The 25267-nt window shown below is 40.9% G+C and overlaps 1 protein-coding gene across 1 annotated transcript in view; it reads right to left on the bottom strand.

Moving 5' to 3' along the window:
- LOC144822490 (laminin subunit beta-4-like) overlaps positions 1 to 25267 on the bottom strand; it is a 500129-nt gene that overhangs the window by 41572 nt on the left and 433290 nt on the right. The window contains exons 18-19 of the mRNA XM_078680103.1: positions 21885 to 22056; positions 12485 to 12628 (exon numbers count right to left, since the gene is read on the bottom strand). Of these exons, the coding sequence (XP_078536229.1) occupies positions 12485 to 12628; positions 21885 to 22056 (316 nt within the window). The remainder of the gene's footprint in view (positions 1 to 12484; positions 12629 to 21884; positions 22057 to 25267) is intronic.

Genomic DNA, 25267 nt, shown 5'->3' with positions numbered 1-25267 from the left:
ATAGTCTCAGTGACAGCTTTTCGTGCGCCCCCCGCCCCCAATACAACCTAGCAATATTCCTTTTAGCAATTATCATTTACAATGTCACCCATATTCTCTCCTTGGTATTTAAGTCAGTGGGACCCCAAATATTTAAGAGGCACAGCTTCATAGTACAATCAATCTTAACGCCCATTACTTCTTCCATACTTCTCGCCACCCCATACCCAATACTCTTGGATAACATGACATTTCCAGAGCATGTGTACGAAAGTGTCTTCTTGACCTCATATCTTCATGCAGTCTGAGTCAGTCCTATAGCCCATCTTCACCAGTGTCGGCCATGAGAGGTATATTCTGTGAAGTATCTTAAGCTGTACGTTTCTGAGCTTGGAAGAAATGGCTGTTTCCTTAGGAGAGCCTAGAGCTTCAAGCCATTCCTCATCATCTAATCCCGCTACGTCATGATCCTATTTACTTCTGAGTCAGAGTAGGGGATCAGGCATATTGTTAACAAGCTTTTTGCATATCAACGAAATTGCCTTCTCAGGGAGATTTCCGTCCAGTATCCTGTCCTCTAGCGGAGAGGACTCTGGCGGCATCTCTCCCTTTGGTATTGCCGCCTGCAGTGCATGTCTAATCTGTAGGTACCTGAATCGTTCTGTATTAACTAGGTCGTATTCTTCCTGCAGTTGGGTGAACGAAACTGCCCCCGCCCTCCATAAGTCCCCAACCGTGGAGATGCCTATCAAGTCCCATCGGTCGAAGCCTTTAGAATATAGTAGAGTGCCTAGTAGTGCTGCATCCCAAAGTGGGTTAGTCGGTGTAATCCTATCCTTCCAGCCCAACCTCCTCGTGGCAGTCTGCCACACCTGGACCGCGTGTCCAGTTGGACCGGACAATTTCAATTTAGAGGGGTTAGCATAAAATGCACCCATAAAACCTCCCCCTGGGAGTAGCACTCTATCCATATTAATTCCCGGATCTCCCTGCGGCCTGTACATACATTGGTTTATGGCAGTGAGTTGTGCCACCCAGTAATATCTTTTTTTATCCGGGAGGGCTATTCCCCCATCGTACCATCCTCTCGTTAGCTTTTGAATCGATATCCGTGGTGGTTTTCCCTCTCATAGGAGTTCCCTTAGGGCATTGTCAATAGATGTAAAATATTCTGCTCTCACTGGATGTAGAGTGTTCTGCAAGGCATATAGGAAACGCTGAAGTGACATCATTTTAAATAGGGCTGTATGCCCTAACAAGGACAGTGGAAGTGACTTCCAGTGCAAGACATCACTCCTGAGTCTTTGCAACGGGGGGAAGAGGTTATGTTCGTGAAAGAGAGTCAGATTTCTAGACACCTGTATCCCCAGGTATGTAAATCCTGTTATGACTTCAGCAATGGTGAATTCCTTAGGTAAGATTGGTGATTTACCACTGAGAACGTAAAACGGATTTGGACCAGTTAATCGCATATCCTGAAAACTTACCAAAGACTATAAAAATATGTAGTACTCTGTTCAGGGAGGCCACAGTCAATTCTCTTTTGCATTTTTGATATTTACAGGCAGTGGACAGCTGCTGGAGGTTTTTCTTCCCCTTCCTTTCTTCCTCACATTCAGTAACCAATGGTATTACCACCTTAGGTTTTCTGTTAAATCTCTTTGTTACCACGCATACTACACAAGAAGGATGTAAGAGATTTCTGGCCTCACTTTCTCAGTGGAGGAAGTTGTGTGGATTTTGTCAGCCAGTCTACCCCTGGAGGGAACTGGTGATCACACTTTGGGCCATGGAACCAAATAAAGACCTTGATCCATGGTATCACGATGACTTAGTATTTATGTGCCAATGCGGCACCACAGGGTCTCATCATGAGGAATGAGCCTTTCATCTTTTAAATAGGATAACATTTTCAAGAAAGATTGGTCACTCATCTCATGGCATTACACAAGGTGTTGGCTCATCTTAATAATAGAAACAGCAACTAGACTGGCCCAAGAAATGAAAACCCAAATACAGGACCTGGAGGTTCGCCTCAAATCATATCAATCAGTAAGTTCCCTGAAGAAGAACTTGGAGGAACTGAATAAGTCACTGAATTGAGTCTGAACTTTCACTTAAACAGAGCAAGTTCATAAAACTCAAGAAGGACACAGCTAACTTTTGCCATGAAAAAGTATTCCCCTATATTAGGGAGGACTACATATCATCAAAGAGGAACATTGGCAATAATACTGACAGTGAAGCATCAGATACTGGGGCGGATCATTCCAACTCAAGCTCCAATAGTAGGACCAATGGCCGGGGTAGGCAATCCTACCGGAGGAATTAAAACAGAGGCCCACAAGGCAATTGGGGCCATTACCAACAACCACCCCTATACCTACCACCATTTTTCTATGGTTCACCACCACAAATGCCACCACACCAACCAATCTATAATCTTTGGGAAGCACCGCATGGCCACATTTTACAACAAGATAACCATTACAACCCTTTTTCAGGGTTGGGCAACCAGAGAGGGAGGAAGAGGAAACGGAACCGGGTACATTGGGCGGCGAACCAACAAACCTCGAGAGTCAAAACTCAAGGAGCCCATTGATGCTCAAGGAGCATGACGGGCTCCTTGAATCAAAAAGCAGGACCCAGCAACCAACCAGTCTAGTTGTTAATATCACTGACACTGTTAATACCTCCATCCAACAAGGTGTCTTTGAGAATGGACGTGGCTTTGTCCCCACATCCAATGTGGACAAGTTCAAAGTAAGTTGAAAGATCAACGAGTTTATAAGAAAGCTCAAATTGAAGGTTTTCTTCTCAGACAAACAGAATGACAATGAACAAAAGGATGACACAGGACTGAAGAATAAATCGACCTTCACACCACCCGCCTACAGCATACCAGTGGAGATCCTGGCCTTTGGAAATGCAATATTCAAGGAAATTGGAGATCTGAATCCCAGGACAGCAGGGTGTTCCATAATACCTCAAGGGATGAATTACAGGCCATCAAGGATATTTCACAGAATGACGAACTAGTAATTAAACCTGCGGACAAAGGGGGTGTGATAGTAATCCAGACCAAAGAAGAATATCGAACAGAATGCCTTCGCTTTTTACAAGACCAACGGAACTATGAACAATTGACCGTAGACCCTACAGAGAGGATTAGAATACAAGTAGGAAGTAGGGTTGAAGAGGCCTTATCTCACAACTTGATATCAAAGAAGGAAGGAGATTTCCTCATCAACAAGAAACCGGCCACACCTTAATTCTACACCACCCCCAAGAAACATAAAAACTTGGAGAAACCCTCTGGTCATCCCATTGTTTCAGAAAGAGGGTATATCCTGGTTTAACCATGTTTACAATGTTTTAAGAAAAAATTGGGATTTGTTAAAATCGGAAACTCTTCCAAGAGATCTAGTATCTGAAAAACCTAAGATCGTTTATCGAAAAGGGTGCACTGTAAAAAAGCTATTATGCCCAAGCTATGTAAAAAGACCAAAACCAACATTATCAACATGGTTCCCACAGAAACCATGTGGTTTTTACATTTGTGGGGGCTGTTCTGTATGTAAATTTGGCCTGAACAAAAAAAAACCTTCAGATACAATGGTCCCAACGAGTTCCAGATAAAAACATTTATTAATTGCAACACAACATATACAGTGTATGCTATTATTTGTGCCTGTGATAAAATCTATGTAGGAAGTAGTTCCAGATGTCTTAAAGTCCGGATACAGGACCATCTAAGGAATAAAAAAATGGGGACTTAACGAACCCAATAGTACAACATATTCTAGAAAATCACTCTGAAAAACGGGATATTACCTTTCATGCAATTGACTGCATTAAGGATAATGTTAGAGGTGGAGACAGGACTTTACAGTTAAGACAGACGGAATCCATTTGGATCTACAGACTTAGATGTCTGACATTGAGTTTGAACATTAACAGTGAATTTCATCATTTTCTGTAAAGGTACTGCATGTCCGTTTTCTTTGATTAAGAGATGTGAGAGCCATTAGAAGAGCATTCTTCATAATTGTTTGTATATCTAATCCAGTGTTAGTTCTCCATTGTATATAGACATTAAAAAACTGTCAACTGTGAAATATACAAATCTTGACAGCGATGGCATATTTTGAGTGGTAAGGTGATGCTCTTTTTGTGCCATCTCGAACCGATGATTGGATTCTCTCAGTTCCATTTGGTCATATAAGTAAGATGACACATGTTTTCTTTTCACATACTCACAAATGATGTCTATGGATAGTCCATATTTGGAGGCTGAGCTTGTATTTATGATACCAGTCGTACCTATTGATATAGATCTATATAGGGATATGAGTGTATTTACTTCTGTGTATAAAAATGGTGAACATTTACATTGAATTTGAATGTGCTACCTATGATTTGATACGAAAATAATGCCTTCAATACTACAAATAGAGAAAGGCACATACACTGAGAACATATGGGAACACTATATATCAAATCAGGTTCTCATGCCCGAAAACGGGTTTCAAAATAAAAAAAAGGGGCTTAGAATATAAATAGGTCTCTTGTTCAAAAGCGTGTTGTATTGATAATATTCAATAATGAAAGATAAAATAATTGTTCGAAAAGTGGCACGAATGATTTCGTGCACATAATAATTATATATAAATAACACCACTCAAAGATGGCGCCCATTATCCATGTACGAGGTACATTATTGCTCGGGACTTGATTAGTGTGAAATACATTGAAACAACACTCTTCGAGCAGATTTTTTAAATGTCCACCACGTCTCAAATATGCTTTACTGGACATAGTGAAAGCGATATATATGATATAAAAAAGAGAGCGATATTTTAGGTCTATCTGCCCCAAATCGGGTATGGAAACATGAGGGGATGTACGAAATATATAGATCTCCCCCGTAATGGTCAACGCAATAAATAAAAAAATAATAAAAAAATAATGAAAAATACAAACAATTTCATTAGGGATACTCCTTGGTGAGTGCATACCTAAATATATGTAAAATATCACCACTTAAAGATGGCGTCTGCACTTCCTCGCACGCGATGTACGGTTCTGCCCATGTAAAAGAGCGCGGAAATACCTCTAAATTGACAAACTAATTAGATACTTTACTAATTAAAGATCAGTATTTAAGGACCACTTGCTTTCGAAAAGTTCATGCGCTTTTCGGACGTGTAGTGGGACGGACTTTACAGAGGACCTGTTTTCGGACCGGAATTACTTCATCCGGGTGAGTTGTAGTGTGAACCCTTGTCATCTGTGACTATCGTTGGGGATTTTGCCTCTTCGCACAATGGAAGATGGCCTGATAAGTAGATCGGTATCGGCATATACTAAAAAACCTAACTGATTTACCAAGATTACTGCCATATAGGCGCCGCCGTGGGATTTTATTACACGTTAGTTTCCCTTTAGACCAATTTATATAAAAATAAAAAAAGCCTTTCCCATATTTCAGTATCTGCTACCCTATCCAATATGTCTGCCGGGTCTTCTCGACGTTACAAGTAGCAGTCCAGTGCCGAATGCTACACGGGTCATACTCACCATGCTCGGGACACTCTGTGTGTTGCCTGTTTTATGGATTATTAGTTGGCAACACGTAATGGTTGCAATGCTTTACTGCAACTCGAAGAGGCACTGTACGATATATTATTGCTGTCACATTGTCTGTGATGATTATAAAATAAATGCTTATTGGATATAAATAAAAACAACAGCATTAATGGGTGTGAGAGCTGACAAGACAATGCGGAAGTTGGTGTGTATTTATTAATATATCGGTTTTGTTATGCTGACTTTCCTTAAGTGGGACAACACAGTTAGAACACATATAATTGTGTTTCTCTGCATTAATCATGCCAATGCAAAGGGTGTCTGGCGAATACTTTCCCAGATAACAAATATATATATATATTTTCTTTCAATAATAAAGTTTTATTGACAGTTCAGCAGAGAGTAATTAATATGGCTCAAATAAAACACAAAGAACGATACTGAATGCCACATATTTACCTATTTCTAGGATACTGTGCTGATTAAAGAAAATGTAATCTGCTAAAACGTGTTGGAAAATAAAGGTTGAGGAAGCGCATGAACTAAATTCAAAAGTAAGTAATCGGCTATCAACTAAATATGCTGGATATACACTCAAAACAATTACTCTATAAATTAATTTGACATACAGTCTTGATCATTTCACAGAATTTTTTATCCTGAATATGTGAGGGAACACCGATCAGAATATCTGTACTTTTGTTTCACAAGGTATGTGTTCTTTTGAATGTCCTAACATATGTACCAAATTGTGATAGATGGAGTTGCTCCTCCCTTCTCCGTTTTACTTTGTCTTTTTGGTATCTAGACTTGATATGGGTCCTAAATATATTTGTTTGTGACAGTTTAAAAAAAAAAAAGTGATAATAGAAGAAATGATAACTCCGAATTAAAAATAACCTGTGGTACTATAAACAAGCTGATATTTGAAAGTCGATGTTGTTATGAACAAAAATGTACAAATTGTAAATAGTGTTTTTTATATGTACTTTTGTAGCCCTGAAGAAGTCCCTGGTTGGGACGAAACACGCTGGCGGTTTCAAAAGATTTTAAAGACTGGGCGGTTTCAAAAGATTTTAAAGACTGAGAAATACAGGATGAACTGAAGCTTAACATCGACTCGCCTCTGTAATATCTCCTTTGTCACTGATTGTGCATGTTGTGATATTTGTATATTGAGTGTGCTGGGCTAATATGTCTATATATCCTGGAACCTCTCTCCAAGTTTACTGATGCATTCTTGCGACCCATTATCCAAGGAACAGAAACATACCTGAAAGACACCAGGGACATTCTACGCATTCTGAAAACATTATGATTTGATGAAGAAACTTAATGTCTCATAGGACTCGACATAGAGAGCCTATATAGTAGCCTCCCACACATGGAAACCATAAGATACTGGAGGCGGTTCTCCTCAATACGAATTGGGAATACCAAACACTGCGTAGCCTAGTGATGGAGTGTTGTGACCTGGCCCTAACAAGAGAATTCTTTTGCTTTCGAGGACCAACTCTTCCTACAGAAGCACGGGACCAGCTTGGTCAGCACCTTTGCTCCAAGTGTGGCGGGTTTGTACGTCCACCACCTGGAGTAACAGAAGATTTTGTCATCTATTAACCCCTATAAAGACAACATTAGTGTCTGCAAGAGATATATAGATCACTTCTTCGTCATCTGGAATGGAGATGAGAACACAGCAAAGTCATTAATCGCATGGCTTAATGGCCAAAAACAATATTTAAATTTCACCTACACAATCTCAAGAACCACAATGGTCTTTCTTGACTTGAATATCATTGCCAATGGAGCAGGCCTAAAAACGACGACACATTTCAAGACCACAGCAAAGAACTGTCTCTTAAGCTTTGCCAGCCATCACCTGAGAGAGGATTTACCATTCGGGCAGTTCCTACGCCTCTGGAGGAACTGCTCTGAGGTTAAGGATTTCAAACTACACGCAACTGATCTCAGTGCCAAGTTGAGAGCACAAAACTATCCATAAAGAATAATACCACCTGCTAGGAGTAGAGCAAGGAACAACGACAGGCAAGCCCTCCTGAAACACACCTGAAAGGAACCACACACACGACCCGTTCTATATGTATCACAACATATAACAGTGCCTCTAACACCATCAGCAAAATAATAAACAAACACTGGCACATTCTGAGTAGGTGCAGTTACACTACCAAAACCCATATTCTCACACAAAAGGAACAGCAACTAGAAGTATAAGTTGGTAAACACACGTCTACGGAAACCTCGAGACAACTTCCCCAACCAAGGTTTTTTGGCACCCATCAGTGACCATCATCCCTGCGGAAACTGTAGCATGTGCCACATCACTACAACCAGTAAAAAGATCACCTACAATGATGGCACAATCTGGGAACAACATAGGTTCACTAACTGTGATTCAAACAACGTCATATATCTGATCACATGCCCTTGAAATCTACACTACGTGGGGATGACATCAAGAAAAGTAAGAACTCGTATGTGTGAACATCGCAGTAACGTTAGATGCCAAAGACCAACAACCAAAATGACCTTTCATTTTCTGGAACAGAAACACTCCCTGAGGGATTTGAGATGGACTGTTATAGAACTGATTAATAACGGGGCTGACCTCCATGAAAAGGAGCAGAGATGGGTCTATAAACTCAAATCGCATGAGAATGGTTTAAATGAGAATATACCATGGGGTCAATTTACCTAAATATAAAATCCAGACTTTGGTACGATTAATATCTGAAAGTACCCCTGAAAGTACTCTGCATGACTACCCTGTATGACTTCACCTTACACACATAAACACATACACTGGTATCATTTGCTTCTGATAGTCCTTTTGGGCATAATACCGGAAAGTCCCCCACGTGACTACCCTGTACGATTTCTCCATAAATACAAAAAATCCTTACACTGGTATCTTTAACCTCGGTTAGTCCTTGTGAGCATAATGGCTCTTCCACTGCGATTTACGATTTGATTACACCTGGGTTAGCAATACCCCCCGCATGCCTGCAGCCAGACATTAATGATACCGGGATGTTAATCTGTAACGTTTTAAGGATACAATCATTTCCACTGGTCCCTCATAGTATTATATAGTGGTAATAATTAACACTACCCACTTGCTCAAAATCAGTACTTCAACTGAGGGATAACTTTATTCACACGGATGTTCAATGTCCGATCATGCATATTAATAAAGTTTTCCAGAACGCCAACTTATTGCCAAGGAGACACCAAACTCTTTAGAAATTACCCCAAACCATTTGAGTTTTCAATTATTTTTATGACTGTTCAACAATAACACGTAGAAACGTTCGTAATTAGAAACAGCTCATAATTCTAATATTTTATTAGGAACCCGGAAGTAACTGGACTGAATCCACAGGAACCGCAGTGCGCTGTCTAGCCTTTCTCCAATCCATTGAGAGGCATGTTGAATAACTCAAGTCTTTAAAGACGGCTCTCCCCGCGGCTACAGTAACATCAGAGCCTCGGAGGAGTGCAGTCAGATAAACGGAGACGGAGTAGCCTTGACGGAGTAAGTAGGGGAGTCCTGCCCACCTCAGGACACACGCTATTTGATTCGATCTGCCCGATCCTTTTTCACACATTTTTCTATCTTTGACAATACGTGTATGGTTTGACTATAGACGTCCCTCCTTTAAACTCCTCTATGGACCCATGGGGTCCAATGATGATCGTGTTCTAAGTATGTACTTATCCTTATACAAATCTATGCTGGTGACACTGTATTGGATGTTAAATTTTTGTGTTGTCTTGTGTGCTTCACAGATGTATGAACGTCTTTGGGCATGGTTTGAAAAATATATTTCACCATCACTACCATGAAATTATCATGTTCTAAGGAATACCATATGGACCTAAGCGTCGTGTTTATTTTTAATCTCTCATTTCAATCCTTGCAGGTCTCCTTTTTGATTTAACACAGACCAATTAGGTGCTGTATGTTTATTTTGTATTTTTATTATTATTGTGTTTAAAAAACACCTGGAGTGGGAACATAATTTTTCCTTTCGAGGTCCTGATGAAATGCCTTGGGGATAGGCATGAAACTAGTTGACCACCGAGGGAAACATTAGGTAATTACGCCTAGAGTTTTTCCACGCGTCCCCAGATTTTAGCATACCTTTTTGGGGTAAGAAATACAATTCTTTTTTGGACCAACTAATCTGGTATTTTTAAATTTCCCTTCTTTCTACTTTTTGCATTACAAAAAACGCTCCCTTCTGATTCACCATAAGCGGTTAGGTGTATAAGGACACCCCTATATTTCACAAACGAGTGCTCCCGCGTATTCGTAGGTCGTAGCACGCCCATGTCCGTAGAGGGCAGGGATGGACCCAATGATGAAGCATGCCACCAAGGTGAAACCCGGGTGGGTGAGGGTTTTATGAAAAAGAAAAGAATTTTTTTTCAGTTGTTTTTCTGCAAGGCAATATCATTTCTTTACCTTTTTCCTCCTTCCTATAAAGAGTATCTCTGTTGATTATTTGCATAGAACCGTGGAGGAGAGGTCCATATTTTTTCCTACCACTATTCTCCCTTTTGTGTTTTTGATACTTCCCAAAAAAGTATTAGCCATCTGGGTTATCTAGTTGGCTGTAGAATAAACAATACTGATGCTGCATGCTTCTCTCGCCAGCCCTCCAAAAAACGTGTATTTTGCTGCATCTAATGTTTTATATCGTTTTCTTAATGAAATAAAAAAGTCATTTTTTATTTTCTGAAGCGCAAACCTACCTGTAAAGCATCAGTGCACTTTACTGTTAAAGACATTGTGGATACGGAGGTCTGAAGCTTACTTTGATGCCACCTGTAGAGAAGATGGTCTCAAAATTATGACAGTCAAGCATTATGCTAAACAGTGTATTAGCACTGTGCCTGAAACTTAAAACAAAGGTAAATGATCGTATGGTGACTATATAGGGATTCAAGGTTGCACCTGGGCTAAACCGTCAATGGAAAAAAGAGGCTGGGTGGTAACTTCAGGCATCTGCATGACTTCTTAGGGAACATACTGCCCTATATACACTTCACTGGGCCATCTAAAAGGACATGTTGTTACTTCCTCATTAGAACGTTCAGTCTGGGATGCCACCACATTATCCAACCTTTGGGCCAGTACCAAACTACACATTCTAGCCAACATTTTTGAGAAAATATTCGTTAAGCAACTATAAGAGCACATCATACTTCTACATTTCTCCTCTTCAATATGCGTTCGTCCCAGACAGGCAACTGGAAATGCCCCACTGCATTGTGGTTTGGTGACTGCTTTTTAGTAATGCTGGACCCGACCGCGACAATGGATACCGCTGATCATCGGATTGTACCAGACAGGCTCATTTCTTAGTTCACGCCAATAGAAATTTAATTTATTCAACTTCTTTTTTTTCCAGTGTTCTCCGAATGTGAAGCACATCCGTTCTCTCAAGTTATTTTATAAGGTAAAGTTCCCCATGGGTGTATGTCTTTCCTCTTTACTCTAGCCAGAGCTAGTCAAAAATGGACCAAGAAAGACATTTTCTCATCCAAATGTACCTTTAATGTTTCATCTAAGGGACCTGTTTGGTTCTTTGTCTATACAAGATTGCTTTTCTCTACAGACGGGCCTATCGCCACAACGAATAGAGTGGGAACGTTAGGGGTACACAAACCTCAAACATCTGGGCTGTGTCATGTCCTTTCAGAAAGGGCTCCATGAAGGTAGAGAAGGACACAGCTCTCATGGACGTTGTGGAAAAGAAAACTCTATTTTTAAAAGACATGATTAATCCTTATCGAACCAAACAACTATATGACTTCATTTTAGTTTGTACTCTGGACTAAGAAATTTTTTGTTTTATGATAATAAAAACAAAATAAACAAGCATTAGCAAAACCAAAAGGTCTGGACGTTTTGAACTAATGGTTTTGCCAATGGTTTTTGACGATGTTCTCCAGCATTAGCAAAAAATCCAAATGCTTTTTGCCGATCCTATGTAGAATCTGGGAAAAAAGGGAAAAAAAAGGCTCAATGGTGCAGCCGCTGCTGGCGGGCGTTGGCCACAGGCCAGCCCATGTGTGATGAGATATGCAACTGCATGCTGTGCATGCTTGGTGAATGATGCAGGCATCATGTTTTCAATTTCTCATTTACTGATCCGAAATGGCACCTGTAAATATGCACATTTTCTTGAAGTATTTTTAGTGATATATAAGATGGGGGTATGATCGCCACAGAAATAATTCTTGGTATTTTTATCATCCATGTTCCACAACTCTCTGCAGTTTCATTCTCTCTAGTATTCTGAGAAATGTGCCCATCGTGCTTTGTCAATGTTTTTTACATATTTTTTAAAACCTCACCAACTTCATGAAGATGTCGATGTTGAAAGACAATAGTGGGAAACATCCTACAAAAAGTAATATTTGGAAGAAAACTCTCCACAAAACTTACGTACTATGTGTAAAATGTGTCACAAAATACATTTTGAAATGTAAACTCCAGTAAAATATGTTTTTATTTTCTAGGAAATTTCAAACGCAGGTGAAACATTGCATAGGAAAGAAACTGCATAAATAGGAAGTCGAAAAGTTTTTGCTTTCACAATATTTCACTGGCAAAATTATCATTTTGCACACCGCTGCATAAAACTCCACATGTGAAATATATGTACCTAACCACACATTGCAATAGGGACACAAAACACACACAGGAAGGAAACACTTGATGGTTTACACTTTGTAGTCTTCGTCGAAGGTAGCCGCTAAAGCATAGACACCACAATATTAATGACCTTTGTACAGAAATACAAGGAGTGCAAAATTCATGCATTTGAACTATCTGTTCTTTACATCTTAAGAAGATTTTAGTACTGAATATTGTGCATACCAGTGCAGCCGTCAGGCCCGAAATTGTAGCCTCCCTCAGCACACCTGTCGCAGCAGGAGCCAACAACATTAGGCTTGCACAGGCACTGGCCTCCAAATTTACCGCAGCTTCCTGCCAGGGAGCCTTGTCTGTTACATCTACATTCTGCATAAAAGAAATACAATCAGAGATGGTTAACAGCAGCAGTATTCCACTATACATTCTGAGTTGTATTTGTAATAATCTCTTTGATCCCCTATTTTACAAGCACTGTAAATGTTACAACTAATTTTGGATATGCTCCATTAAGAAGATTTCAGCATTATTAGATGCAAAACAGATCTGTTTTACAAAATCCATGTACTTGAACGTTTAAATTGCACCTCTGGTGGGCAAATACGCACTGGAACTAGGCATATGTTGTGATTAAAACTAAAATGTATTGGGTGGAATGCTTACATAAATTTTTGTGACAGGCAAGTACATTGGGTCACACTCCAGTCCATCGTTTTAATCACTGGGACACTGCAGACTGAAGCCAACCTTATTCATATTAGCCTTCGTCCACTACCAGTAGGAAAAGCCCAGTTTGTACTGCAAGGTCACATGACCTGTGATCTACATCAGAAGGAACCTTGGAGCATATTAGCAACAAATAGCAATAATTATCGCTAAATGCGCTTACCGCATTTTTTTTTATTGCCGCCTATCGCCGGATATTATCACAGAGGTAACGTGCTATTAGCAACGTTTATCTCTAAAGCGATAAAATATCTGGCGAAAGCGGCTCAATGCGTGAATATCGCTGGAAATCCAGCAATATTCAGACATTATCGCTAATGGGGACTTAACCTGAATATTCACCTCTCATTGGATGTACAAGTTAAGTCATGGTCTGAGCAGGCGTTAGGTTCTGTCTATATTCACGCTTAGCGCGATTTTTTTGATCACTTCGCCTGCCTTGCTAATAGGGGATAGCTGTGTTAGCGACTGCTTTCAGTCGCTAACAGGTTGGGGACCCCCACTTTGCATGTCATTAGCGATAAGTATCCCTGACATGCAAAGCGGGCCCCAAACCTGTAGCTATCGCCTAAAAGATGTCGCTAACTGCTGTTAGCGACAGCTTGCTAATAGGGCGATAAAAATATTGCAGCTTTAGCGGGAAAAAGTCATGCTAAAGCGGCGATATCGCCCTTGCTAATATGCCTCCTTATTCTTTTAACTTTGCTTCTCCTCATTAGGGAGGTGCACCTTGTGTCCTGTCCCACAGTGAATATTGGACCCAGGCAAAATGTCACAACTTTTTAACTGGCTTAAGAACCAACCAACTTACTTTTTACAGGAATATATAAATTCTTACATTGTGTTATGTTAAATCAAAATTCTATGCGCTACAGAGAACCATACTTCACATTGTTCTATGTTTTTACACATTGAGCACATTTAGCTAGTTTAACTATGCCCAATAAAGTTTTTGTGTTCCCCCCTTACCTGTGTGGAAATCTACTTAAACTGCTACATCTGTTTCTGCTGGTTCTTGCTACAGGTCATGGGTTTTTGGATTTTTCAGTTCAGTTCAAAGCTTTATTTCGATATGCACATGATATCATAAAAGCACAGACAAAGATTAAAAGATAAACCACAATTCATGAATCTTGCTTTTTGCGGGGTTAGTTACAATAAAAACATTCATGTTACAATAAATAAGTTAAGAGGCATATTAAACAATAGCAGCTTTGTGGAATTAAAAGAAGAAAAAAATTTGATTAAAAACTAAGTCGTCTCATAGATTTTGCTCTAATTACCCATACCCAGCTCAGAAATTTGGCAACCCCACAGACTAAACATTTACTAGTGTCAGTCTTAAGGATTCTCAAAGCTACGAATGATTCCTGGTTCCGAGCAATAGACATGCAGGTTTTAGCCATTTCTGTCTCGGTTTTGCATAGGCTTGGCATGCAAAGAAAACATGAGCGATGCTTTCGGTGACGCCTTCACAGATTGGGCAGTCGGGTGGGGTTTGGTACGGGGGTTTCCACTTGCAGGTATAATCGTGTAAGGGTAGGTTTCCCAACCTGAACTGGATAAACAACGATCTATCCCTTGGTTTTTTAATGAAATCCAAGTAAGGCTCCAAGCGAGGCTTGGGTTTGTGCTGTTTAAACTCTTCGGTCAGCCTTCCTTGGTTTGGGTCCCTTAGATCTTGCTCGTCCACCCAGTTCCAGTAGACTCGCTTAAGATCAAGCTTGGATAAAGGAACACCACGCTCCCAATTGATTGGCAGACCAATGTCATTCAAAAGCTTCTTAATGTTACGGATCCAGCTGACTTTGTAGGAGCCATTAAGATTCATAACCTCTATCAAGCCATCAAGGTACTTGGAGAGCTCGGGGGTCCGCCATAGCCTAGCCCAATATAAAAGAGGTCGTAGCCTGGCTAGGTCCCGAATAGAGCGGCGACCCAGATCGCTCAGTAGTGGTTTGATGGGGGTACCCATTGGAAGGGATACAAGCTCTCTAAGGAACTTATTCTCGGAGGTGGTGAGGCCACTAATGCATTCGAAGCCCCGCAACTCTGCACCATAGAGGGTGCTGCCCACTGCCTTTGCAGCATATATATCCAACGGGCTTAGAGGTGGACATACGATGTTCCCGCCCCAACACACCAGTCACCCTTTTATGGTTCAGAAGCATTTTGTCAATATGGGGCTGCCACTTCAAGTTTTGGGAGATTCTAATTCCCAAATAATCAAATTCTTTTATACGTTCCAGTGATTCTCCATCAAGGAAGAGGGTAGACCTGGAGGACTTACTGGGATTAAAATAGAGGAGCTTAGTTTTAGTGGTGGTAATGACTAGGCCCCTAAGTTCACAAAACAAGCTGAAGCGATTCAACAACTTTTGCAAGCCCACAGGGGTTTTTGAAACCAACAATGTGTCGTCTGCGAAAAGTAAGGTGGGCACTTTATCGCCTGCCAAAACCGGGGCGTCTGCCTCAATGTCAAGCAGGAAAGAGACAACACCATTCACAAACAAAGAGAAAAGTGTTGGGGCTAACACGCACCCCTGTCTGACCCCTCGCTTCACAGGAATCCTATCGGTTTTTTGCCCTTGGGAGCCCCATCTAATACGGGCATAGGTACCATCATGCATGCGTGCCAAGAGGTTTAGGATTGGGGGCGGAATCCCCATATCCTTCAATATAGTCCACAGACGGTCTCGGGGAACCAGGTCAAAGGTGGTCTTTAAGTCAATGAATGCCAAATAAAGACCGCCTTTGCCAATGGTAACCACCTTCCAGTGAAGGAGTAACAGCCTAAACGCTTGGTCAGTTGTATCTGTACATGCCCTAAAGTCAGCCTGGTAAGGGGATATAATCTTGTGCTCCTCTGCCCACGAGAGGATCCTTTCAAGGAGAACCCTGCCAACCAGTTTCTGTCCCGCGTCTATTAGGCTAATTGGACGGTAGTTGGCAGGGTTCTCCCTAGGGCCTTTCTTGTAGATGGGAATCACCTTGGCCACCTTCCAAGAATTAGGGACTGGTGAGCCTGCCATCAACGCATTTATCAGGGTGGCGAAGTACATTGCCCAACCGTCGGGGTTAGCTTTAAACAGGTCACCGGGCACACCGTCCTGTCCTGGGGCTTTGGCAGATACTATTTTGGCTATTGCGGCAAGAACCTCTTTTTTATTAACTCTAGTTGGAGCGAGATGCCCGGAACCATCAACCAGAGCACCGCTCAAATGCCCAGGGACTCCGGGCAGGTCATTCCCACCGTAGAGTTTGAAGAAATGTTCAAACCATTCACTGTCCATGATATGATTTGAAATTTGGTTCGAGCTGCACCCAGATGATTTTCTGACTAGTGACCAAAACAGGTTGCCATCCTTGTTTCGGCTTGCATCTCTGAGGTTTTCCCAATGGGACTCCTCCCAAGCCCTTTTTGCAGCTGTAATTGCCTTTCTATAAGACAATCTAGCCGAACGTACAGATACTGGGTTAGAGGATTTGATGGCAGAAATTAAATTGGTTTTCTTCCTTCTACAATTACTATCAAACCAGTCCTGCAATGGCATGGTGGTTGCCAGGCTCTTTTTTACTGGGACTGTGAACAACTTGCCAATCTGATCCATTGTGGCAGTATAGCTATTTTCTACCTCTGCTGACCCAGCCTCCTCATCGCAAACTACAGATAGCCTTATTGACTGCTCTGCAAGGATTCCATCCAGCTCACGCAGTCTAGACTCATCCAGACAGAACTTTGGCCACTTGAGAAATCTATTACAATTAGATGAAATAAGTTGCTTTGTTAATAGACCCCCGTTTATTAAACGTGTGCGCTCCCTTCTATGCCATGGGTCTATCAATGTGAGGGATAAAGGGTTATGGTCACTCTCCACCGATGGTATGATGACCATATCCACTACAGACTTCCAAGTCCTCCTATCTATCATTATGTAGTCAATCCTACTCTCACACAACACTCTATTGTAGGTATTAGCACCCTGAGCATCGGAGGTAGTACGGCCGTTGGCATCTCTTAAACCTGTTTCAATCATTAGGCAGTTTAATTGAATGACTACAGGAGACCATCTCCGCACGGGCTTGAGGGTTAAGGACGGAACGCCCCATTGAGCATCGTCCTCATGTACTCCTAGAAAGTCCTCTACTGCCAAGGGTTCGAATGAGCAGTTAAAGTCCCCAGCAACCAAAACTAAGGAATCAGAAGCACACAGCCTTAGCAAGTCGGTTAGAATATCAATTGTGGGTGATTTGGCCCCCCACTGGGTACCTCTTACATATACATTAAAGAATTAGACTTTATGTGAAAAAGGAAATTAAAATTCTGCTGTAGAAATAATAATACTAAAGTCCAGTTGGGAGCAATAACTATTTCCAAAACGCAATGGATTGTTTTTCAATAGCAGTTCACTATTTGTACAAAAAGGCAATATGTGAGCAACCAGATGCAGTCAAAACAATTTGTTATTAGAAGCTGGAACTCTGACCAGTGTATGGTAAGCTGTTTACCTTAAGGCATCCAATTATCTAGCGCAATCATATATTGTCGTGAATCAGATCTTTATTATCTTCATGGCGTGAGAGATTTCCTAAGACTTTTGGAGCATGAGAGTGATTCAACAGGTACTATGAGCCAAGACCGAAATAGATCAAATCATCTCGGATTTATTTATACGTATGCCAAAATTACGAAATATTGGTTATTTTGTTATCTCTGTACAAACTGGAGGATCCAAAATACTGAGTTGTGTGTAACTGTCACATCTCAATGCTTTCCTTGACAGATTTCGACAGGTCAAACGTGTCAATATTTGTTAGGGGAAAAATATTGGCAAAAAATTAAAAAGAATCAGAATTTGGTTCTATAAATAGTAGTGATTGTTCATGTTATGCTTCATTTCCAAGACAAATCCTTGAAATAGGATGTATTCACCACACCCGTCAAATATCTCATTCTGTGATGGTGCTATTTACTAGGTGTAGTAAATACCTCGACCCCAGCTGGCCCGCTTGTAATTGGGGCATAATGTCATGTTATATGCAAATAAATGAGATGCGATGTCAAACAGTTCATCAATGTAGACCTTTCTTTGTGGCATTATATCTAACAAACTTTAAATCATACGTTGCTTTCAGGCAAACTTGTGAAGGCAAAATTATCAGTCGAACCATCTTAATCACGAAGCCCACAAAGGTTGGTTACAACGTTGACAAATTTGGACTCATCCCTAAATTTTGGTGAGGACATCATTCAGATTTATTTCCCTCAGGGTAGGTTCTTAGATCCTCTTTCCACAGGTGAGCTTGATATCAAACATGTAAAGAGACAGAAGCGGATTTATCAACACAGTACCACCGCAAAGTGATGCAAAGCGGTGCAAAGTGTTGATAAAGTATTTACTTTTCAGACCAAAACTTTTTAAATTAATGCAAATAGTGCTGTGTGCTGTTTTGCATTCTTTTTATTCAAAGGGGTGCTTCTTGGGTGGCACTTGGGTGTTCCCACGCTACCACCCAAAGTTTTTGACCCAAAGCTAGTTCTACATAGATTGTCAGACCTGACTTTGCTTTAACCCGTTCCATGCTCACGTCGGCCAACGGCCAACAGGAACACTCCCTCCCTGGTGCTGCGAACGACCGTTGCCCGTCGCAGCCCGCCCACCCTTCAGAATGCCTGCACCAGGGCAGAATTGCCGCAGCTAAAAAGATAACACCTCCTTGAAACAGGTGTAAATTAGGAGAAATGTTTACATTTTTCCAAACACTTAAATCATTAGATGTGTGCTGCACTGTACAGCAAATACCTAGTGTGTGCACGGCTACAAAATAGGTGAGTGTGTGGTGCTAGGCAGCCTGTTAGAGCAGTAGCACATGTGAAAGCAGCAACAGATCGAATTGAACAAATATGGCTCTGTCCTGCTCTCTCCCCCTAGCACAACGCAGCTATTGTGGTTGTGCTATGTTGTGCTATTTTTTTAGTACACTCACCACACAGACTTAAAGCATCAGCTAACACCAACAGAGAGATTTACTAAAGGTTTGTACAGGCACTAACGCGAGGCATAAGATGCCAAGCTGCGTAATCAGGAGAGACAATCAACTTTCAAAATGCAAAGGCTAGTTTGCACCAAAAGTTGATACTTTTGCGGTTCAAAAAACATCTTGCACCAATATTCTGTTAAGTTATGGGAAGTAGAACAGTCTGGGGGGTGCGGGGGGGGGGGAGGTGGGGAACACCCAAAAACATAGGATTTGGTGCAAATCCAGAGCTACTAAAGTAGCGTGGTCTTGTTTTGCACCAAATCCTAACACTAAGTGAATGCAGGAACAAGAAATGGATCAAGCGGTATATCTTCTGATATACCAACATGTAAAATGTGTGCTTCACCCAAAAACACATATTTTACATGCTCTTGTCTGCACTAAGGAAATTAATCGGAGTTTGTTCTTTGCGTCTAAATCCTACATTAGACACCACTCTCTGACCTTTGCAACATAGCATGATGCCATAATTTTTACAAAGCTCCCATTTTTTGTGCGCTAGTGCTGCTGATGCTGTTGCTAGCAGGTAACTCTGCAAATATGGTACTATGCTGTTTATATTATATATAAACCTTTCTTCAGCTGTCGAGCCACAAAAGTTTTACAGTCATATTAGAACCACATAAAATAAATATTTCAATATCCTCCATTTACCAAACATTAGAAATATTATAATAATTAACAATAAAACATAAATCTGATATCATCTCAAGTCAGTGCTGGAAAACTCCTATAAGAATTACATTCAGTTAAAACAATCATACATCTACCTCAATTAAAATCATATCTAAGACATAAATCAATCATTTCAACCAATCTTGGTTGATTAATTTAAGAAATAGTTAGACATACAGTTCAAGTGTAATACACTTAAAACCATCCAGATATTAATGTAATAATAACTTTGCTAGCTAAATCAATGGTCATAGCTTTGGGTTAATTGGAGCCTTGTTTCTTAGATTCCATGCACAATAAAGAAACCTTGAGATCGCAATAACTATTTGTTCCCTAGGGTCACTTTTTAAAATCTTTAAAGCCCCCCAATAATGCTTCACCCCATAAGTCATCAGATAGCAATGATCCATTTCTTATGTGCTGTCATGTAGAGGGGGCTGAAAGACAGAACATGTACTACCGTTTCTGCAATCTGTGGTCAGCTTGGGCAATATCTAAAATCTGAAGGTGTATTAGTCCACCTTGAAGTGTAAGCTTTCAACAGAAGACGACCACATCTGAATTGTACATATAAGCATTTAGCTTGGAAGGGGAACATTCTGTCCATATATGGCTCTAACCTCGAAAAACATTTGTGAATCAAAAACAGTCCAGATATACTTCCTTCCAGCTGGTCTCTCCATGTCTGTTGCATCACCTCCTCCCAATACATTTGTTTTACTTTCTGAGCATCCGCTTTAGTTATATCTACTGGGAAACTCCATATTTCCCCATTCCTATGCTGACTGAAAGTTTTCTGATTAACTTCAGCCAGGGGGTACATACTTATTTATCAAGGCGATCCACTCCTTTAGTGATTCCCTAGTAGGAGATAGCTTTCCAGAAGACCAGAGTCTGAGCCAGTAGAGCAAAGGTTTAAGCAAGGTGATCAAATGTATAGGATTTAATGCCAGATCTAATCTCAAAAGTTGAGTAGGTGTACATACAGGTAAGTCGAAAAGGGGCCTGATAAACGTATCCTCAACCTTGGTGAGGGTTTCTGCTTTCACATAGCCCGATACCTTGGCACCATAAATTGATGCTGTTAGTGCCCGAGGCTCTATAAACAGTGATAGCTGGCGACATTGAGCCCCCCAGAGGGGGCCTTATATTTCCTCCAAATTGCCGTGGCTTCCTCGTGCAAGATGTTTTTGCTTTTTTCTAGCTGGGCCCCCCACGTTTTCTGATAATCTAACACCTAGATAATCAAAGTGTGAAACCCGCTCAAGGGGAACCCCCATCTATTATCACCTTCCCTCTGTAAAATCGATGGTGATTTATTATCATAAATTTCGATTTGGTTGGATTTAATCTACGTCCCTTTTCTCACAAATAGCTACAAAAGCATTCAATTCCGATCGCAGCCCCATAGGAGTTCTTGATGTGAGTAGAGTGTCATCAGCAAACATAAGGATTGGAAGGGGGACTCCTGCAGATTTACGGGCATCATACCTACTTTCAGCCAACCATTTGACAACTCCATTAATATATAAACTGAAAAGCATGGGAGTAAGGTCTTACTCCTCGCTTAATATCAATTCTATCTGACAGGTCCCCTGCCATATTCCATCTCACCCTGGCATATGTTTCTGCATGTAGGGCCCTCAAAATCCAGAATAAATCTCTTGGGATTCCATATTCATCCAGCACTTCCCAGCGATTGTCCCTCGTAACCAGGTCAAATGCTGCTCTTAAATCAATACAAGCGACATATAGATGGTCCTGCCTCAAGTTGATATATTTCCAACATAACACCTTGATGCCTAAGACCTTGTTGAAGGTACTAATCTTGGTTCTAAAGCCTTCTTGTGCGTCTTCAAGGATATTCTTCTCTTCTACCCAATCGTGGAGTATGGACAACACCTGCCTACAGAAAATCTTCAATGAATTGTCCAGCAGGCTTATATGCCTATATATATGTTATGGTGCTCTACTGTATTCTATCATTCAAGCTATGCAGTGCAGATGTTCTTAACACAGTGCTACGTTAAATAAAAGATAGTAATTTTGGATCTAATAATTTGAGTTCAGGGTGCATACACTCACATGGTGGGTTTCACTCCCCACTTTCTGCTTTTATAGGTAGTGTTCAGAAACAGAAGGTAGGAAAAATTATTTAAAACGCATCAAAACAGATACTTACGTAGAGCTCCATTGTACAGTCGAGCAGAGATGCTCAATATGAGGTCCTCACAGTCTGCGGGATGTAATGGAAATTCAGGATCAATTTCAAAGCATCTGTACTGCTCGTACTGTTCGAATTGCTCCTTACTGCACACATCCTCAGCAGACTCAGTCTTGGCAACAAGTCCAAGCTATGGATGTAATAAAAAATGCTTTGTTTAGCAAAATGACAATAACTGCACAACATCTATATAATGTAATTACAATATTTACTGAAAATAGATTTTCTAAACTTATTTGGCAACCAGAGTTTGTCTGGGCAGTAAATGTTCGAATTTCAGATAAAGGCCTTCCAGCATTACCTTCAAGGCACTGAAATGGTTTCTGGCCAGTGCCACAGGTTCCATGAATGCTCCTACTGAAACGGACTCACTGGACTGAAACTGACTCTCTTGATTTAGGGGTGCAGTGATTTACTGAAGTAGAGGCCTGATTTAGATTTCGGTGGATGGGTTTCTCAGTCACAACGGTGAGGGATATCCCGTCTGCCGAAATATAAATCCCATATTATCTTATGGGATTTATTTATTTATTAATATTTCGGTGGATGGGATATCCATCACTGTTGTGATTGAGTAACCTGTCTGCCGAAATTTAAATCAGAGCCTAGGTGTTAAAGGGCTTCCTGGCTACAATATAATATTGAATGACAGAGGTACAAGTAGGCAAGGATAAGTCTACAGCCACAAAGGTACATGTAACCCCGAGTGCTCCCATCTGAAGATTGGCAAAATAGAACATTCTGCTCATGCGTATGCGACTCCATGTCACTACGGCTACATTGCCAAAAGTTAGATTGTCACTTACAGATCCTCTTTCCACTACATCGTCAGTCCATACTCTATATGTGTTTTCACAACCACATTCACACATTAAATTGTGAATGCATTGTCAGCTCCCCTAAGCCTAAACATATCTTTATCTTAGACTGTAACTTTCACAATCCCAACCACAGCACCCAAACTTCAAACACTCCAATCTTAAGCCTTAACCTAAAATCTGCCACCTAAGCAGGGTCATTTTAAGGATTTTGGGGACCAGGGACCAAAGGTATTCTAGGGGGCCCTGTTCGGAACAGCTTTTAATTTATGATTCAGTTTCAGCTCTATCAAGCCCTCTTTGTCCAGGTCACGGACAGTGCAAAAGCTTACTTGTCCAAATTCTAATGTTGTTACATCTATTATTCAGGGATAGTAACATGTGTTTTCAATACCGTAACACAGCAGCAGCTTACTGATATTACTGCAAATAATCTCTATGACACCATCTCACTTCTCATATGTGAGGTCCTGTTTTGATCTAAGCCAAACTTTTTTATGGATGTTGCACAAATCACAAACATAACATTTCTCTGCAAAATGTCTGCAATAGACTCACACAGCACTCACATAAAAATAAAGTGAAACAGTATTTAAAACTATCTGTTGAAGAACTATTCATGGTCATCAGGACAAGACTCTCTGCAGAACAGAGCTGTCACTATAAGGGGGGGGCCTGAAAGCTTGGGGCCCTGGGCCAGAGCCTACTTTGCCCATGCCTTAACACGTCTCTGTCCCTAAGGTATTCCTAGTCACTAACTTTGACTGTAATCCCTAACCCTAATTCCAACATCTGACACTAGCCCCAACTCCTAACACTAACCACCACCCGTAAGTCTAATACCAAGCAACTTCAGAAATCAGCCACATTCCTGGAAATTACACATGCTGCTCTGGAATACCAGGTTCTATCACTAAACTTAAGCTAATATTTTCAGTCTAGAACTAAAGCCAAGCATTGACTGACACAGATTTGATCATTTTAACATAAGACACCATGAACAGGCAGCCATTGGTAACAGCAATGAATCCATGGTAAACCTTTATAGGGATGAGTTCGGGTTGCTCAGTCTATTGGTCAGTGTGCATGCCTGTGCATTAAGGTAACTCATGCAGAAGTTAGTGTGATCTGCTTTGGAGGGGAAGGGAGTTGCCAACGACCCTATGTACAGAGAAAGAATTTCACTAGAATGTGTACACCTTGTCAGAGATTTTCTAGTCCTAATACATCTTCGACAGGCCCTAAATCTTGGAAGCTCATATTTGCCTCATTTCTGGGGGATCCGGAATAAAGAAACAGAAGTGTTCTGTCACTGGATGGAGATTTGTGGGCTCAGGAACCCCTTTGGGACATTTGGCAGAGGCACGGTAGCATGGTCAACAGTATGTGAAAATGTTGCAGGAACCATTCATTTTATAGGGAGAGGGTCTTCCCCACTAAAGAGACCAATGAGAGAAGAGAGGTGAGAAGTACAGTAGCTAGAATATAGACTATAAAAATGCCATGAAGATACAATGTTGGTACATATAGATGTACTGTACCTAACTCCTTTATGATACGGGGCACATAGATGTGAAATTAAGAATATTAAATCTATATTTACCTATATATACCTACCTACACAATATTTTGTTAGTCTCTAATCAGGCCACAATATTTTGGTGCTCAATATTCTGACACACTACAATGGGAAAGTGATGTAGTTACAGAGAGACCTTCAACTAGGTAAGATGCCACCACCAGTTACAATCTATTACTGTCATGATTCTGTTTTAGGCATCCTGTGCAGATCTCAAATCACTTCATAGCCCCCAGATAATGAGCAAAAAACATCTGGCACAAATAGAATTTGTTCTGGGTAATTGGTATGTTTTGGAACCTAAATTAAACATCACTCCAAAAAGGTAATTAATAACATGTGGAACAGATCATTGTGTGAGCATTATTACTGTATTTTGTATTTTTTAGGTCTCAGCTCTAGACAGCACACATGTGCTTTCCCAAAGAGACATGCTATTAGGTCTCAGCTCTAGACGGCATGTATGCGCTGTCTTGAGGAGACATGCTGTATCTACTGTTGTGGGCATCAACCCGCCCATGGGTTTGCCATGTGCTGGTTCCCACACTGCTCCGTTATTCTTTCACCCCATTGGTCCATGGCATGCATGCGTTATGCCTCTTCCCGACTTAAGAACTTCCCGAGAGCAGCAACCAATTACTGCTAAACATACGCAACAGCCATTTCGAATGTATTGTTTCGGGACTACTTTTTTTTATTTCTTTCCAAGCGCTTATCACAAGATATACTGTTTTCACTTACACCAAACTGTTCTTTATTCCCTGCTTGTGTTAATATTATTCTCAGATGACCAGGAAATGGCAGTGTGACTTATATCCAGTTTGGAAAGGCGTCAGGAGCGAAGATTGACAGCGTCAAGTCGGAAACACTACTCTTTGGCCACTGGACCCCCACCTGAAACCCACAGCCATTCCCCATCAAGCAGGATTTCCTGAAGATCCTTG

The sequence above is a fragment of the Lissotriton helveticus genome, chromosome 1_1 (genome assembly GCF_964261635.1).
Source record: "Lissotriton helveticus chromosome 1_1, aLisHel1.1, whole genome shotgun sequence".
Classification (NCBI taxonomy): Eukaryota; Metazoa; Chordata; class Amphibia; order Caudata; family Salamandridae; genus Lissotriton; species Lissotriton helveticus.
Note: the sequence above shows the minus strand (reverse complement) of the source record. Positions and strands in the feature narration are given on the sequence as shown.